The sequence below is a fragment of the Nelumbo lutea genome, chromosome 2 (genome assembly GCF_056320005.1).
Source record: "Nelumbo lutea isolate HS-2025 chromosome 2, American lotus-T2T, whole genome shotgun sequence".
Taxonomy (NCBI): domain Eukaryota; kingdom Viridiplantae; phylum Streptophyta; class Magnoliopsida; order Proteales; family Nelumbonaceae; genus Nelumbo; species Nelumbo lutea.
Genome location: NC_142685.1, coordinates 74,821,500 through 74,836,539, shown reverse-complemented (window position 1 = coordinate 74,836,539; position 15,040 = coordinate 74,821,500). Strand labels below are relative to the sequence as shown.

Genomic DNA, 15,040 nt, shown 5'->3' with positions numbered 1-15,040 from the left:
TCTTCACAGTTGGGCGCCTCAATTGCACATCCACCGTGCATTGAGACCGTGAAAAACAACATACAATTTCGGGAAATGTTTTCAATGCATGATGTGAGGCGCGGTGAGGCGCATTACGCGTGGAGCAGATCCGGTCTCCAAAAGTCATTCGCCCAAATTTGAAGGGCGGTGAAGCCGAGGTCCACGTGGATTTTTGTCCTTTTGATCCCGCGCCACAGTTGTGGAAGTGATGCCACAACACCAAGGAGGGAGTGGTTTAAAAAATTTGCATATTCATATCTTTTCCATATCATAGTCGAACCCCTTTTTTTATTCATATTTTCTCTTCGATCCCTAACTCTCTTCCTCTCCCATTTCTCTCGCGCCTCAACCATCAACTCCCCTGCCGGTCACCGTCGATTTTCACCACCGGCGGCCCCTCCCTCCCTCCTTCCCCCTCTCTTTCTCAGTAGCCCCTGTTCTGTTCATCTTCTACTACGAACGCGCCGCTGCGCTGCCGTTGCAAATCTGGCCACCTCCCGCATTCGGTGACAACGCTACAGAACCAGGTAACATAGAACCTTACAACCTTGTTAATTGTTGAACGTTTCTGCATTCTTCCTTTTTGAAATCAGGGTCGAAGTGATTCTTAGTTAATAATCAAATGTATCTGCATTTTGGTTTGAAGACTTCGACACCTATTGTAATATTATCTTATTGAGTCAACTATCCCACTCGGCATCAACTGCACTAACTCATCGGAGCCTAAAATGCAGGCTTAAGTGGTTCCATTCCGTCCCCGAGTTTTCCTATCATGATCAATGACTAGGAATTCCAATCCCATTGTGAAAAAGCCTCTTCCTTCAATTCCCCTTGTTGATGGATTGACATGGAAACTGCAAGCTTTGGAATGCAGATTAAGGTATTATTGCTTGGAAAGTCATAATGGGGATTATTAAGGAACGTATTATTGCTTCAAAAATCATAATGAGAATTTGCAACTAAACAACAAATTAAGGCAGTAAGGTACTTAGTGGTTCAAAGCAAATTTAGCCTTTGCCAAAATTATTGAATTTAGGATAGAGCATTTCTTATTTGTCCTTGGTAATTCATCAGTTCTTCCTTTTTAAAATTTTAATATACTTTATATGACGTTGATTCCTCTAGTAAAGCTAGATTCTAGGTAGACATATGGATGTGTGATGTTTCCCTCTGCTAGAAATTTTGTGACTTTATCCAGTTTCCCATTGCAATTTCAAATTTCAAATCTAGGACTATCAAGTCTGCTTCATTTAGTATTCAATTTTTTGCTCATAAGGAAGTGGAAGACTTCCCATACTGAGAGAGAAGGGGGGAACCAGTGATTTAAAAGGTGTGTGTGTGTAGGTGCACATGTAAGGCCCATTTTAAGGTATGCACCTTGCCTAGTCCCCATGTGCAACATTTTATGCATTGCTTGCTTTGCTCGCTCACTGAAGCTCTGAGAACTCCCTATTTACTAATGTTGTTCATTCATTCATCGTAATAAAAGATAATGAAAATTATAAAGTCTTTTTTTTTTTTTTTTGTAGGGATTGAGAATTTAAGACCCTAACTTGGACTTGTTTGGGCTTGCCTCAAGGGGTTTGGTATAAAGGTGGCTCGTAGAATCAAGAATGCAAAATATATAACATCACATTGACTATTTGAAGTAATGCAACTGAGAAAAAAAGAGATTGAGAGTTTTATATGCTTGAATATGTTTTATATGTTATGTTTGATTTTATTTTTAAATTTTCATGTTGAATATGTTTTGAATGTTATATTTATATATTTAATTTTAGATAATATGCTTTATTTATTTTAAAATTAAAAATTAAAATTTTAATTAATATTATGTTTATTATTTTTTTAATTTATATGTATTTTTGATTATTTTGGCAATTTTTTTTTGCATTTTGTCCCTTGCTTTGAGAAGGCGCATACCTTGCCTTGCGCCTCACACAAAATGCCCCTTGCACTTTTAAAACACACGAGGTGGAAGTGATAGCAGGGGAAGGGAGGCTGGAACAAGAGAGAAAGGGGAGAGGAAGAGGGTTAGGGCTTGAAGAAAAAAAAGAAAAGAAAACAAAAAAAATGCAAAATTTTGAAACCACTCCTGTCAATTTCTGTTAAAGAGGGATTGCACGTGGGCATTCAGCTAATCTAAACTCCTAGTTCAACACATTATGTACAGAAGATCTCAATGCATCAAGATTTTATTTTATTTTTATTTGTAGTCTTTTCTGACATGTGCTAAATACAATTCCCCTTTTACTGTACTATTCCCCAAAAAATTGAATTCCTTGTTATCCCCTGTTTTGCTAGGCCATATGCAAGAGTGCAAGACTATTAGCAAACCTTGATATCCATTGATTGCCTGCTCCCAATTCCTTTAATATCTCTTTTGCTTCTCTGCTTTCACATCAGTTCTTCTGTGGCCATCTTTGTTACTTCAGAACCAGCTTGTCATGACCTTGGGGTCCCCTTCTACATCTCATTTCTCTTGCTTTTTTTAACCTGCTAACATAGCCTTCAATTCTGCTCTGCTTGAATCCCTAACACCCATAGCTCCAGAGTACATAATCAAAACATTACCCAAATAATTTCTTACCACACCTCCTACCCCGATGAGCTTGGGTTGCCTAATTTGCACCAATCAAAGTTCAGCTTAAAAAATGGAAACTGTGGTGATTGCTACTTTGCTTGTACTCTTGACCTTTTTTAGAGGAGAATCAGCCACTTCCTTGTGTTCCTCTAATTTCTTATAATTTCCTTAGTCTTAGATGTGGTAAACAACTCCTTAGTCCTAACCCAACATGTCACGTCGATGGTGATTTTGTCAATGATTGTCTTTAGATCATTTTTTTTTCATTGTTAAAAATGCAATTATTCCTCTCTTCCCACTGACACCATAAAGTAGTTGCCTTTGCACACCTCCACAACATCCTGCCTTTATTCGTTGGAGTAAAGGAGACATCAAACAAATATTTCAGATTAGTTGGCAGCCTTCACCTGCACCCGTCGTTCACAATTTCAATGTTGATGGACATTTTTCCTTGTAGAGTTGGATTCAAAGATATTTCTCTAATTTTGCTAAGATATTTGGAAAATCTTAAAAATCAGGATAGTTTTCTAGAAATTTGAAATTAGTTAATAAACTTTAAAGAAATCATTAGAAGAAATATAATTGCATATTTTTTTCTGGGGAAGTGGTTGTGAAGATGGCCCTTAGAGAGGGAGAGGTTGTGGCATGCGGTGGTGGTGAGTATCCATGGCTGTTTCCGAAATGGTTGGGATGCAGGGGTATCAAGACGAGCAACTCTTGTAACACCTTGGAAGGCAATTCATGGCATCCTCCCCCAGTTCCTTCGCTTCGTAGGGTATACTGCTTGCTCTGGGATTCATGTTCTTTTATGGGAAGACACTTAGGTGGGAAATTTGCCTCTCAAGGACCTGTTCCCCTCTCTTTTCCTTTTTAAAGAAGAGCCTTTATCTACCTTTCTTTTGTCCTCGTATACCCCTTTGTCTACAAATTGGGACCTTGGCTTTCGTAGAGGGTTGAGGGATGAGGAATCCGTATCAGTTTCTGAGCTCTTATTGTTACTTGATTCTATTTGCTTGGACCCACTCAATTCTGATAGGAGAATTTGGACTTTGATTCCAAAAGGGTCGTTTACTTGTGCCTCTTTCTTTAAATCCCTTTGCTCTAGTTCTTCTCCTTGGGCATTCCCAGTTAAAGAACTCTGGTCTAGGCCTATTCCTCCAAAATTAGCTGTCTTTTGTTGGGAAGTTTACTATGGTAAGATCAACACGATGGATAACTTGCAGAAGAAAAGACCTTTCTTGTGTTTATTCCCTAATTGGTGTACTTTGTGCAAAGCACAGAACGAGGACTGTTACCACTTATTGGTTTCCTGTTCCTTTGTTGCAACTATTTGGAATTGGGTATTTGATTTGTTTGGGTGTAGGTGGAACTTGCCATTAAGGTAAATTTGTTGTTTTCTCCATCTACCTTCGTGTGGGCCACGAGAAGAGGGAGAATTATGTTGAAGTGTATAAGAGCAGTTCTCCTATGGACTATTTTGGAAGAGAGAAGTGGCAGAATTTTTTAGGAGAAGGAAAAAACCATTCTTGAGGTCAAGGAGTGTATTTTGACGGGGGCTATTCTGTGGCTGAAATCCTTAAAGCTCTTTGAAAATTACTCCTTCGATGATATAAGGAGGAAATGGTCTGCAGTTGCCTTCACTTCTTCTAAGACAGGTGTTGGTATTTAACTGTAAGGTGTGTTTGGTTTAAGGGAAGTTTTTTTGGCAACCAGTTTTATGTCTTTTGGTCTACCAAATGGGAACCGAAGGGTTGCTTGGATGTTAATAGGATGTATCTGCAGTAGTGATTCACAGTGATTGAGTGTGGATGTTTAAAGTGATTGCAGTCCATGAGTAAGTGTTTTCTAGGCTTTAGTTTATCCTTCCTAGATCAGTTTTAGTGCTGTTACCTTGGACTATTGCAGCCGTGTGACTGTGTGTGCACAGAAAACCCTATTTTTTGGAGTTTGGACCCTAAAATAGTGTGTTTCAAGTATGTCCTCAGAGAGTTTAGTCACTTCAAACCCTTCTGGAGGACTAGTTAGTTCTGGTAATGGAATAGGCAGTGTTGATTTCCTAGTATCTATTGTCCTTCTTGATGGTCTGAATTATTTGGAATGGTCCAAAAATGTGAAGATGTTTGTTGGAGCTAGAGGAAAGTTAGGGTACCTTACTGGGACAGTTAAGAAGCCTACTTATGAAGGGGCTGAGTATGAGAAGTGGGAGCAAGAGAACTACCTTATTATGTCTTCGCTTATATCTTCCATTCATCTTACACTTAGAAAGAATTTTATGTGGGCTGTAATAGCCAAGGGAATTTGGAACCAATCAAAGTCCGCATTCTCTGAACAAAGGCATTTTTCTTGAATCTACCAACTTCAAGTGGAGTCAGCTCCATTGAAACAAGGAGAAAAGTCTCTTGTAGCCTATTATTCTGCCCTCACTTTTATGTGGACAGAACTGGGCCACTACAAGTCTATACTCTATAGATTGGAAGAGTGAAGAGGATGCTTCTACTTACAAAAAGTTGCTCTCTCAAGAAAGGGTATTTGCCTTCTTAGCAGTTTTGAATCCTATTTATGAGCCTATCAAAGTTCAGATTTTGGGTGGTAAGGAGCTTCTAGGACTTGAAGAAGTGTTTACTTTGATACAATTTGAGGAAACTAGGAGGGATGCTACGAATCCTCCTGAGGGGGAGCAAGTGGCCTTATTGTCCAAGGGGGACAACAAGAAGAATGGGGTACAAAAAAAAAAAAGGTGGAGGTGATAGAGACAAGTTTTGGTGTACTCATTGTAAGACCTGGACACGCAAAGGAGTTTCGTTGGAAAACCTAAAAATCTTTAGAGAAGTAGAACGAAAGACCTAATGCAGCTAATGATGCTTCTTCCATTACTAGTCATGATGGTTAGTAGTCCAGTTAGAGCAATGTTTAAATCAGTTAGTTGTTCTCAGTTTTTTTATTTATATTTCTGTCCTTTAGTGCCGCAAGGGGCAGTCTTGTAATTCTACTTATCTTTATTATTAGTTGGGTCGCCCTAATATAAAAGCTAATAGCTGGCACCGCCAGCTATGTGATTTTGAATCCAAAATTTTTCTCTTCTCTCTTCTCTCTTCTCTTTTCCTCTTCTCTTCTTCTCCTTCTCTGATATCTTTAACTTGGAAAACAAGCAACATTGCCCCAATTCAGCCCCTGGCCTCTACACCTAAGGAGGGTCTTCTAAGTACCATGAGTTATTAGTTTGAACAGTTTGGGTGTTTTCTTAGATAGTTGGAGGAAACCTCTATTACTCCATCCATCTCATATACAACAAATTTAGGTAACTAAGCCAATGTTTTACATGTTTCTTTAGTTCCTTCTCAGTCTTCCCGGATCATTGATTCAGGTGCTACCAACCATATGACTGGTAAGTCTTCACTTTTCTCTTATTGTATTTTGTTTGGAAAAGGTAAAGTTAAACTTACTGATGGCTCTTGTTCTTCTATTGCTGGATAGGGAGTTGTCCCTCTTCTAGTTGGCCTAACTCTATCTGATGTCTACCATGTTCCAAAGGTGCCTATTAATCTCTTGTTTATTAGTTGCATTACAAAATCTACAAATTGCTCTGTAATCGTTCTTCCTAACTCTTGTATGTTTTGGGATTTGACTTCGGGGAGAATGATTGGTAGAGGTCGCCTGATAGATGGACCCTACATTTTGGATTCAATGGCTCCTTGTTCTTCTAAGAGCACTAGTTTGTTGAGTCAGTCTAGCTTAGCTAAGAGTCAATATAATAAAGACCGGATTTACCTTTGGCATTGTCGTTTGGGTCATTTGTCCTTTGTTTCCTTGAAGGTTTTGTTTCCAGACTTGTTCAAGTTAGTATATTTGTCATCATTAGAATGTGCTACTTGTCAGTTTAGTTAAGCAAACATTGTAGAAGCTCATATCCTCCTATTAATAAAAGAGCTGATTTTCCATTCCATATTGTGGATATTAGTATTTTATAAGTTTTATTGATGATTACTCATGCTACACATGGATTTATCTGATGCAATCTCGTGATTGTTGGACTCACGGGCCCTACATCAGTTGGTTTTCCCTTCATCTCCTTTGTTTTCCATTCTTCTCTATGTGTTTGGGTGTTGATGTTTTGTTCAGAACCTTTCTCCCTCATCCAGTAAGTTGGACCCTCGTGCAATTCCTTGCGTGTTTCTTGGTTACCCTTCTACTCACAAGGGATATAAATGCTTTGGCCCTATGTCTCACAAAGTGTACATCTCTAAGGATGTTTCTTTCTTTGAGTTATGTCCTTTCTTTGTCGCCTCACCTAAGGGAGAGAGTGGTGGTGAGGTGAGACATTCTTTCTTATCGTTCCCCAGTTCCTAGTCCCTTGCAATCCCAATCTAGTCTTCATCGCCTCAGCAGAAACCTCCTGTGCCTCTACCGTCTTGTTGTACTTTTTCTCGTTATACTTGGTAACATTATAAAGGCCCATTGTTAGATCAACCTCTAAACTCAAGTGTAGAACCAGCTAGAGTGTAGCTACTCTCATGAGGCAGATCCACATATCTATGACCCTTCAGGTATATTTGAACCTCTTGTGATATTGACCTTCCCATTGCTTTTCATAAGGGTGTGAGGGCTTGAACCAAGCACCCTATTGCCCTCTTTACTTCCACTGCTCATTTGTCTCCTTATTATCCTACCTTTATTTCTACTATTTGTAGTGTTTCTATCCCTTAGTGTGTTATAGAGGCTTTGGAATTACCTAATGCAAAAAATGCTATGTGTGAGGAAATTTATGCCCTTCATAAAAACCACACATTAGACCTTATTGATCTTCTAAATGGAAAGAAGCCAGTTGATTGTAAGTGGATTTTTATTGTAAAGCATCGTGTAGATGAGACTATTGAAAGGTATAAGGTGAGGCTGGTAGCAAAGGGTTTTTCACAGACACATGGTGTGGATTGTATTGAAACCTTTACTCCAATTGCCAAGATGAATTCTATTTGAGTGCTCTTATCCCTGGTTATCAATTTCTCCTGGCATCTTCATCAATTGGATGTAAAGAATGCGTTTTTGAATTATTCATAAAAAAGATAATGCGTTTTTGAATGGTAATCTTGATGAGGAAGTATGTATGATCCAACCTCCTGGATTTCAGGTGCAAGGTAGTGAGGATAAAGTTTGTTGTTTGAAGAAATCCTTATATGGATTGAAGTAATTCCCCAAGGCATGGTTTGAGAGTTTCAATGGCATCGTCCAACAGATTGGTTTTGTCCAATGCCAAGTTGGTCATACATTGTTTGTGAAAAGAGGTGAATTGGTTGCTATGGTGATTGTTTGTGGATGATATGGTGATTATAGGAAATTGGGAGGAAGAAATTTAAGAGTTGAAGAAATTTTTAGCTTCATAGTTTGAAGTTAAAGATCTTGGACCTCTGAAATATTTCCTTGGTATTGAAGTTGCTCGGTTTGACAAGGGTATCTTTACTCTCCCAAAGGAATTTTATTCTTGTTAAAAGATACCAGGAAACTAGGGTGTAAACTGGTCAGTTCTCATATTAATCCAAGTCATAAACTTGGAAATTGTGAAAGTGAGACAGGTTCAGATGTTCATCAGTATCAGAGACTTATTAGGAGGTTGTTATAAATTTCCATGACTCAGTCGGATATTGCCTTTGCAGTGAGTGTTTTGAGTTAATATATGTATTAACCTAAATCCTTTCACTTCAAGGCTGCGGAGAGGGTTCTAGCTTACATGAAGAAACATCCAGGTAGGGGTCTCCTGTTTACCAACCATGGGCATACAAAGGTTGAAGGCTATATTGACACTGACTGGGTAGATTCTATTGATGGTAGGAAGTCTACTAATGGTTATTGCACTTTTATTTATAAAAAAATGGTTATTGCACTTTTGTAGGAGGGAATTTAGTCACTTAGAGACGTAAGAAACAGTCAATGGTAGTAAAATCAAGTTCTGAAGCTGAGTATAGAGCTATGTCTTAAGGAGTTGCAGAATCATTGTGGTTGAGAAACCTCCTTACTGAGTTGGGTATAGGGAATTCAGATCCTATGTCATTGTGTTGTGATAACAAATCTGCTATTAGTATTGCTCACAATCCAGTTCTCCATGAGCGGATCAAACACATTGAGATTGACAAGCACTTCATTTGTGAAAGAATGGAAAGGGAGTTAAATTTGTATATCTTTTATTGAATCAAAGTAACAAATGGTTGATGTCCTTATGAAAGGACTAAATGCCCTGCACCATGAAGAGTTATGTACCAAGTTGGGTATGCATGATATTTACAACCCAACTTGAGGGGGAGTGTTGTAAGGGGTGTTTCAGGCACAAGGGGTTTCTTGTTATTTTTCTTTCTTCCAAGGACCACTCTGTAATTATATATCTTATTAATATATTAGGGTAAAATGGGAGCCATCAATAACCCATTTCATTTTTTCTCCCTCATTCTGTTCGTTCTCTTTTTCTTCTCCTCTCTCTCTCGTCTTCTCTCCTAGAATATGTTGTGACTGATTACAGAGCAATTCTAGAAGCGAAAAACTAAGTTTGCACAGGCCCATGAGTATCGATTTTCCCTTCTCTAGGCCACATGATCACTTCTGTCACCAAAAACCATGCACAACACTGCTGTTACAGCAGATGAGCAGATACAGGTCATCCCAGACCTACAAGACCCACTTACCTGGGTACAATGGATAATCCACATAGGAGTTGAAAAAATAACGTAAACTCTTTCATAGCATCTAATAGGTACAGTCATAGGGTATATCTTGGCATACAACCAAGAGAAGAAAAGGAAAACAGTAGATAGTTCCTCTCAGACCAGCCGGTGTAAGTTTCTCTATGTCTTGAGCTGGAAAAATTGCAAAATAAGAATGGAATCCTTGATTGAACTGTCTTCAGACCCAAGGAAGTTGCTCTTATACCATGTTTTCTTGATAGAAAGAAATAGAAGAGGAAGGAGAGAGAGGAGAGGAGGAAAAGAGAGAAATGAAGGATTGGAAGTAAAAAGATTGTGCTGGCGGTGCCAGCCTTTGTATTTGTAGTAGGGCAACATTACATAATTAAAAATAAAATAAAAAGACTATAGTGTACTTGTGCCACACTATTATAAAACTATTAACCGTTTTAACATTTTTTAACATTCTTTTTTTGTTTCTGGCAGTTGGAACAGTTAACAATTTCTCTCTTTTGTAGTTGACGGCATTTACTAAGGCACTATTTTTAGATCTCAAGAAAGAAAACATTTATTGAGGCACAAAGCATAAGATCAAAAACACAAAGTGTAACATGTACAAATCTGGGTTGCTTATGTATGCTTATATGTATATAAGTATATTATATTTGTATTTCATTATGATGATTTATAATCTGATGGATCTCTTTTTTCACTTCCTTTCTATCGATGTGCCTATCTTACATCTTTAATATGTATGATGCTACAGAAAGAAGCAGTTTCATATATGGCCTCATCAGGACCTCTTCTCATTGGTGTAAAGAGAGCCTCTGTCAAGTTATAGTATCCGAGTTTGTTTTCATAATATTTGTTTAATGGCAAGAGGAAGGCCCAGGAAAAATGCCAAAAGAAAATCCGAGACCCTTGATAACAACTTAGGCAGTAATCGCAAGGAGCCACAAGTCAAAAAGCAATATGATACATCAAATGACCATGAAGGTGAAAGTTCCATTTTTCACTTGTAGCTTGCATTTATTTTCTCTCTCCTCCCCCTTTTCTTCTTCTCTTTGATCATTAAATAATATATGATCAGCATCTTTGCTGGTTAAATTGTTAAATTGTTAAAGTTGAGGGCCTTGTAAGATATCTGATTTAGATATATTCTATAAAATGCCTTTTTTTTCCCATAAAGTAAATCATAAAGTATTTCAACTTTCAAAACCTGGCCCATGGAAAATTATTTTCAGAAAATGATGCAAGTTTTGCTAGGTGGCTTTTGGCATTAAAAATTTCTTTGCTTGTTTCAAGTATATACTCTGAACTTGTAATTTCTAGTCGATAAAACTTTCCTGAACTAGATATCTAGTTTTCATTGTGGGCTTACAATCATGTCCTATGACTAATGGAAACAAACATGATATCTACGTATACTAAGAGATAAAAAACTTGGGCATATGTTTGTCATGGGAGATTCTTAAACTATATCAAATTAGTCCATGTATTTAGTGGGCTCAAACATTGTTGAAGGACTGAAAATCTGCCTAGAACCTAGGATTATAGTTCTTTGAGGTTTCTTACAAAGTAAATTTTGTTCTTTTGTGCTAATCATACTCCAAATCTTACTAATTTTGGTCACCCCTTACAACTAACTATCCATTCCAGACCTATGTAAAAAATTTCATTGGAAAATTCCAGTTTTAGATCTATTTTCCTCAATTCAAAGGTTTTCATTGCTTTTGAACAAACTTGTGATTCTTACAATTAAGTTTTGATTAAAATGCAGATGCATGACTTGAGGTGTTTCAATGCCTAGAGGTGTGAGGTGTAGTTTAGAATGTAAGAGGCTTAAACCTCTTGAGCACAAGGTGTAAGCCTCCTTAAGAGGAGGAAGGAGGAGGGGGAGGAAAAGGAAAGAGGATCCCCTTTTTTATTTCTTTCTTTTTATGAAAGATGTCTTGTATTAAGAATAATGAAGATGCATAACACTAATTGAAAAGGGAGGGGGACTTTGGCTTGCTCACCCTTGTTGTATGTTGTTTGGACCCTTAAAGACTTCAAAACCTGAACCTAGTTTTGCTAGTTGTTAAAGGCAAGGAAGGGTTTCAGTTGAGAGATTCTAGAGATGTCATCACCAGTCACAACAATATCATCAACATATAGTATCAACATAGTCACCCGATCATCATGCCTTCTTATGAACAAATATGATCATCCTGAGATTGAGAGAATCCAACCACCGAGATTGCTCATCTAAACCTATCAAACCAGGCTTTGGGAGACTGTTTGAGTCCATGCATAGACTTCTTTAGATGACACACCTTTCCCTCACTATTAGGAAAACTCGCTCTTGGAGGCATGTTCATACTTCCTCCTATAGGTCTTTGTTTTCTTCTAGAAAAGAGAGAGGAGGAAGAGAAGAAGAGAAGAGAGAGGTGAGAGCCAAAAACCTGGGCTGGTAGCGCCCAACTTTCTATCTATCATAACATAAAAAAATAAAAGAGGAAAATGACATATCTACCCCTGGAAGAACACCCTAATAAAAAACATTAAATAAAAGGCTAAGAACATGCTGACAACACCCTAGACTAACAACGTAAGCAACTCTAACAACAAAAACAATTCTAATAACAACTCTAACAACAGTCTCCATTAAGAAAGGCATTCTTTACATCCATCTGATATAAAAGCTTTTGACAGATGTATTGTATGTACTGTACACAGGTTTAGTGCCCACAGGGGTATTTTTGTAATTTTGTGGACCTCTTGTGTTGTACGACCAGTATAGTATAAATACAAATGCTTCACTCGCATGAAGCTGTTCTTTTGAGGCCTTAAGCCTGCAACCTCTTCTCTTCTCCTTCTTCTTCTTCCTTCCTTTCTTCTTCTGCTCAACATGGTATCAGTGCAGAACCGACCAGGCCTGGAAAACAACCAGCTGAGATCTCTCTCCACTGCTGCGTAGAAGCTATAGTCCTGATGCTAGAAGACAAGGAAGAGGAAGCATTCTCTAGTGTTGCGGTTAGTCTCCACTGCTGAGTAGGGCTCTGCTACAAGAAAGCTGACTGTTCAACTTTCTAGCGCAGAAAAGGGTTCTGCTACAAGTTTTTTCTTCTTTATCCTCCAGCCCAGGTACTGGTGATTGGAGTTGCTCAGCTAAGAAGACTGTAGAAAACCATCCCAGATGTATGAAGAAGGGTTCTGGCCTGTAGAGAAGATTAGTCCATTAGTGTACTGCCTATTCAGAGTTCGGGTGACCTAGGTACTGAACTGAAGTTTCTCTGTTTATGGTTCTCTTCTTGCACTATTTCGATGGTGTGTTGCTCCTTTGATTGTGTAGGGACTGTTTGGCTGTTTTTTTTCCCTCCTCTGATTGTGTGTTGCTCTATTCAGCTATCTAAGGGACTGTTGATGAACCCTAAACCCTAAGTGACTGTTCGGCTGCCCTGGAAAGTGGATATCAGCCGATTAGGTGTGGTGAACCACCACTTGTATTGCTGTTCCTACTAAGAGAGCTTCATGAAATTTGTAAAACTGTAGGTCATTCAAACCTGGTTACACTGCAAGTGCAGTGTTCGTATATTGTTCTGTGGACTCCTACAAAGTGTAGGTCATACAAACTAGTACTACAGCTGCAGTGTTTATGCTTGGTTCTCTGTGAAATCGGAAATCAGCAAGTGCCTAGTTGTGGACTGTAGTAGCTCTGTAAGGCAGTGTGCCTTTGGTTTTGTGTACTTTTAAACCTAGAATCATGAATAGTGAAGATTCAGCTACATCTGGAATCTCTACAATGCTGAATGGAATGAGTGGGAGCAGTGACCTATCCTTCCCTATGGCCGTTGTTCCTCTTGATGGGTTAAATTACCTAGAGTGGTCAAGAGGGATCAAGTTATACATAATTGCAAGGGGAAAAATAGGCTACATAAATGGAATAATCAAAGAACCACCTTTTGGAAATGCAGAACATGATAGATGGGATAAGGAGAATAGTATGGTCATGTCATGGCTTTTGATCTCCATGCAACCGCAAATAAGGAAGAACTTCATGTGAGCTGAAACTGCAAATGAGATATGGGAACAGGCAAAATCCACATATTCTGAACTTCGACACTATGCCAAGATTTATCAACTGCAAGCAACCTCATCTACTTGTCAACAGGGGGAGAGAAGTTTATCAGTTTATTACTTTGACTTGACCACTATTTGGAAGGAGTTGGACCATTACCAGAATATTGATTGGAAGTGTGATGAAGATGCAAAATTGTATAAGAAACTTGTCTCATAGCAAAGAGTGTTTGCTTTTTTACATGGTCTCAATCCTATTTATGAATCTATCAGAGTACAAATTCTAAGTTCTAAGGATCTTCCTTCAATTCAGGAGGTCTATGCTCTTGTCCAGTCTGAAGAGAGCAAGAGAAACTTGATGAACAACACCGAAGGGGATGCAATTGTGTTGGAGGCAAAGGGGGGGTACCTCTACTAGTGGTGGACCTTCTTCCAAGAGAGGGGATCTCCAGAAGAAATCAGAAGATAAGGAAAAATTGTGGTGCACTAATTGTCAGAAGCCCCGACACACCAAAGATATTTGTTGGGATCTCCATGGGAAACCAAAGTGGGCTCAGGATCTACCTAAGAAGCAAGGCTTAGATGTAATTAGAAGGCCCATGCAACAAGGTACTAAGAAACACCACATGGCCAACATGGTTACTCGGGAGAATCAGCCCTCCACTTCTACTGTGACTCAAACACCACATGGCCAACATAGTTACTCTGGATCTGACCCAAGGGAGGATATTGTAAACTCCTTCCGTGACCATTTGGAGCTTTATGGTAGAGCAATTCACCAGGTGGATGCTCCTCCCACCACCTCTTTTGCATCCACATCAGGTAATCCTGTCACAACTTTCCATGTTGCTTCTCACAACCTTGACTCTCCATGAATCATTGATTCTAGAGCATCAAAACACATGACTGGTATGTCCTCTTACTTTCAAACTTATCACCCTCTTTCTGGAAGAGATAAAGTGAGACTAGCTGATGGATCATACACTTCCATAGCTGGTCAAGGAACTCTCTCTCTTCCCCTTGGCCTTACTCTTTCTGATGTTCTTCATGTTCTAAAATTCCCTATGAATTTGTTCTCAATCAGTAGTGTTACAAATTCCTTAAACTGTTCTGTGACTTTTTTTCCCTTCCTATTGTGTGATTCAGGATCTAGCCTTGGGGAGGACGATTGGTAGGGGACGTATGGTTGATGGACTCTACATGCTGGAGAATATGGCTGGCCTTCATGTTACAAAGTCTATGAGTCAGTTTAGAAAGAGTAAAACATATTTGTGGCATTGTCGTCTGGGTCATTTGTCCTTTGAGTCCTTGAAAGTTGTTGTCCCAGAACTGTGTAAGTCAGTGTCTTTTTCTAATTTTTCTTGTCAAACATGTCAGTTAAGCAAGCATTGTAGAACTCAATTTCCTCAAAGAAATAGTAAATCTGAGTTTCCTTTTCACATTGTGCATTCTGATGTGTGGGGCCCTATTACTTTACCTTCTGAGAGTGGCTACAAGTACTTCATTACCTTCATTGACGATTATTCCAGATACACTTGGGTATATCCAATGCGAACCCGTGAGGAAGTACCAAAAATTATCCAAGATTTTCAGCGGATGATCTTCACCCAATTTCAGACTGAGATTCAAATATTTCAGTCAGACAATGCAAAAGAGTTTTTTCATAGTGACCTCACGGAGTTCTTTGCTTCACATGGCTCACTTCATCGGA

At 38.7% G+C, this 15,040-nt stretch overlaps 1 protein-coding gene across 2 annotated transcripts in view; it reads left to right on the top strand.

Moving 5' to 3' along the window:
• Positions 1-15,040, top strand: part of LOC148871544 (uncharacterized) — a 36,841-nt gene continuing 21,801 nt past the window's right edge. The window contains exons 1-3 of one of the 2 annotated variants that reach the window (XM_088971766.1): positions 6-548; positions 756-901; positions 10,037-10,266. In XM_088971766.1, coding sequence (XP_088827892.1) covers positions 10,143-10,266 — 124 coding nt within the window. In that variant the 5' untranslated portion in view covers positions 6-548; positions 756-901; positions 10,037-10,142. Of the gene's footprint in view, positions 549-755; positions 902-10,036; positions 10,267-15,040 lie in introns of both variants that reach the window. The other variant, XM_088971767.1, reaches the window with a different exon arrangement.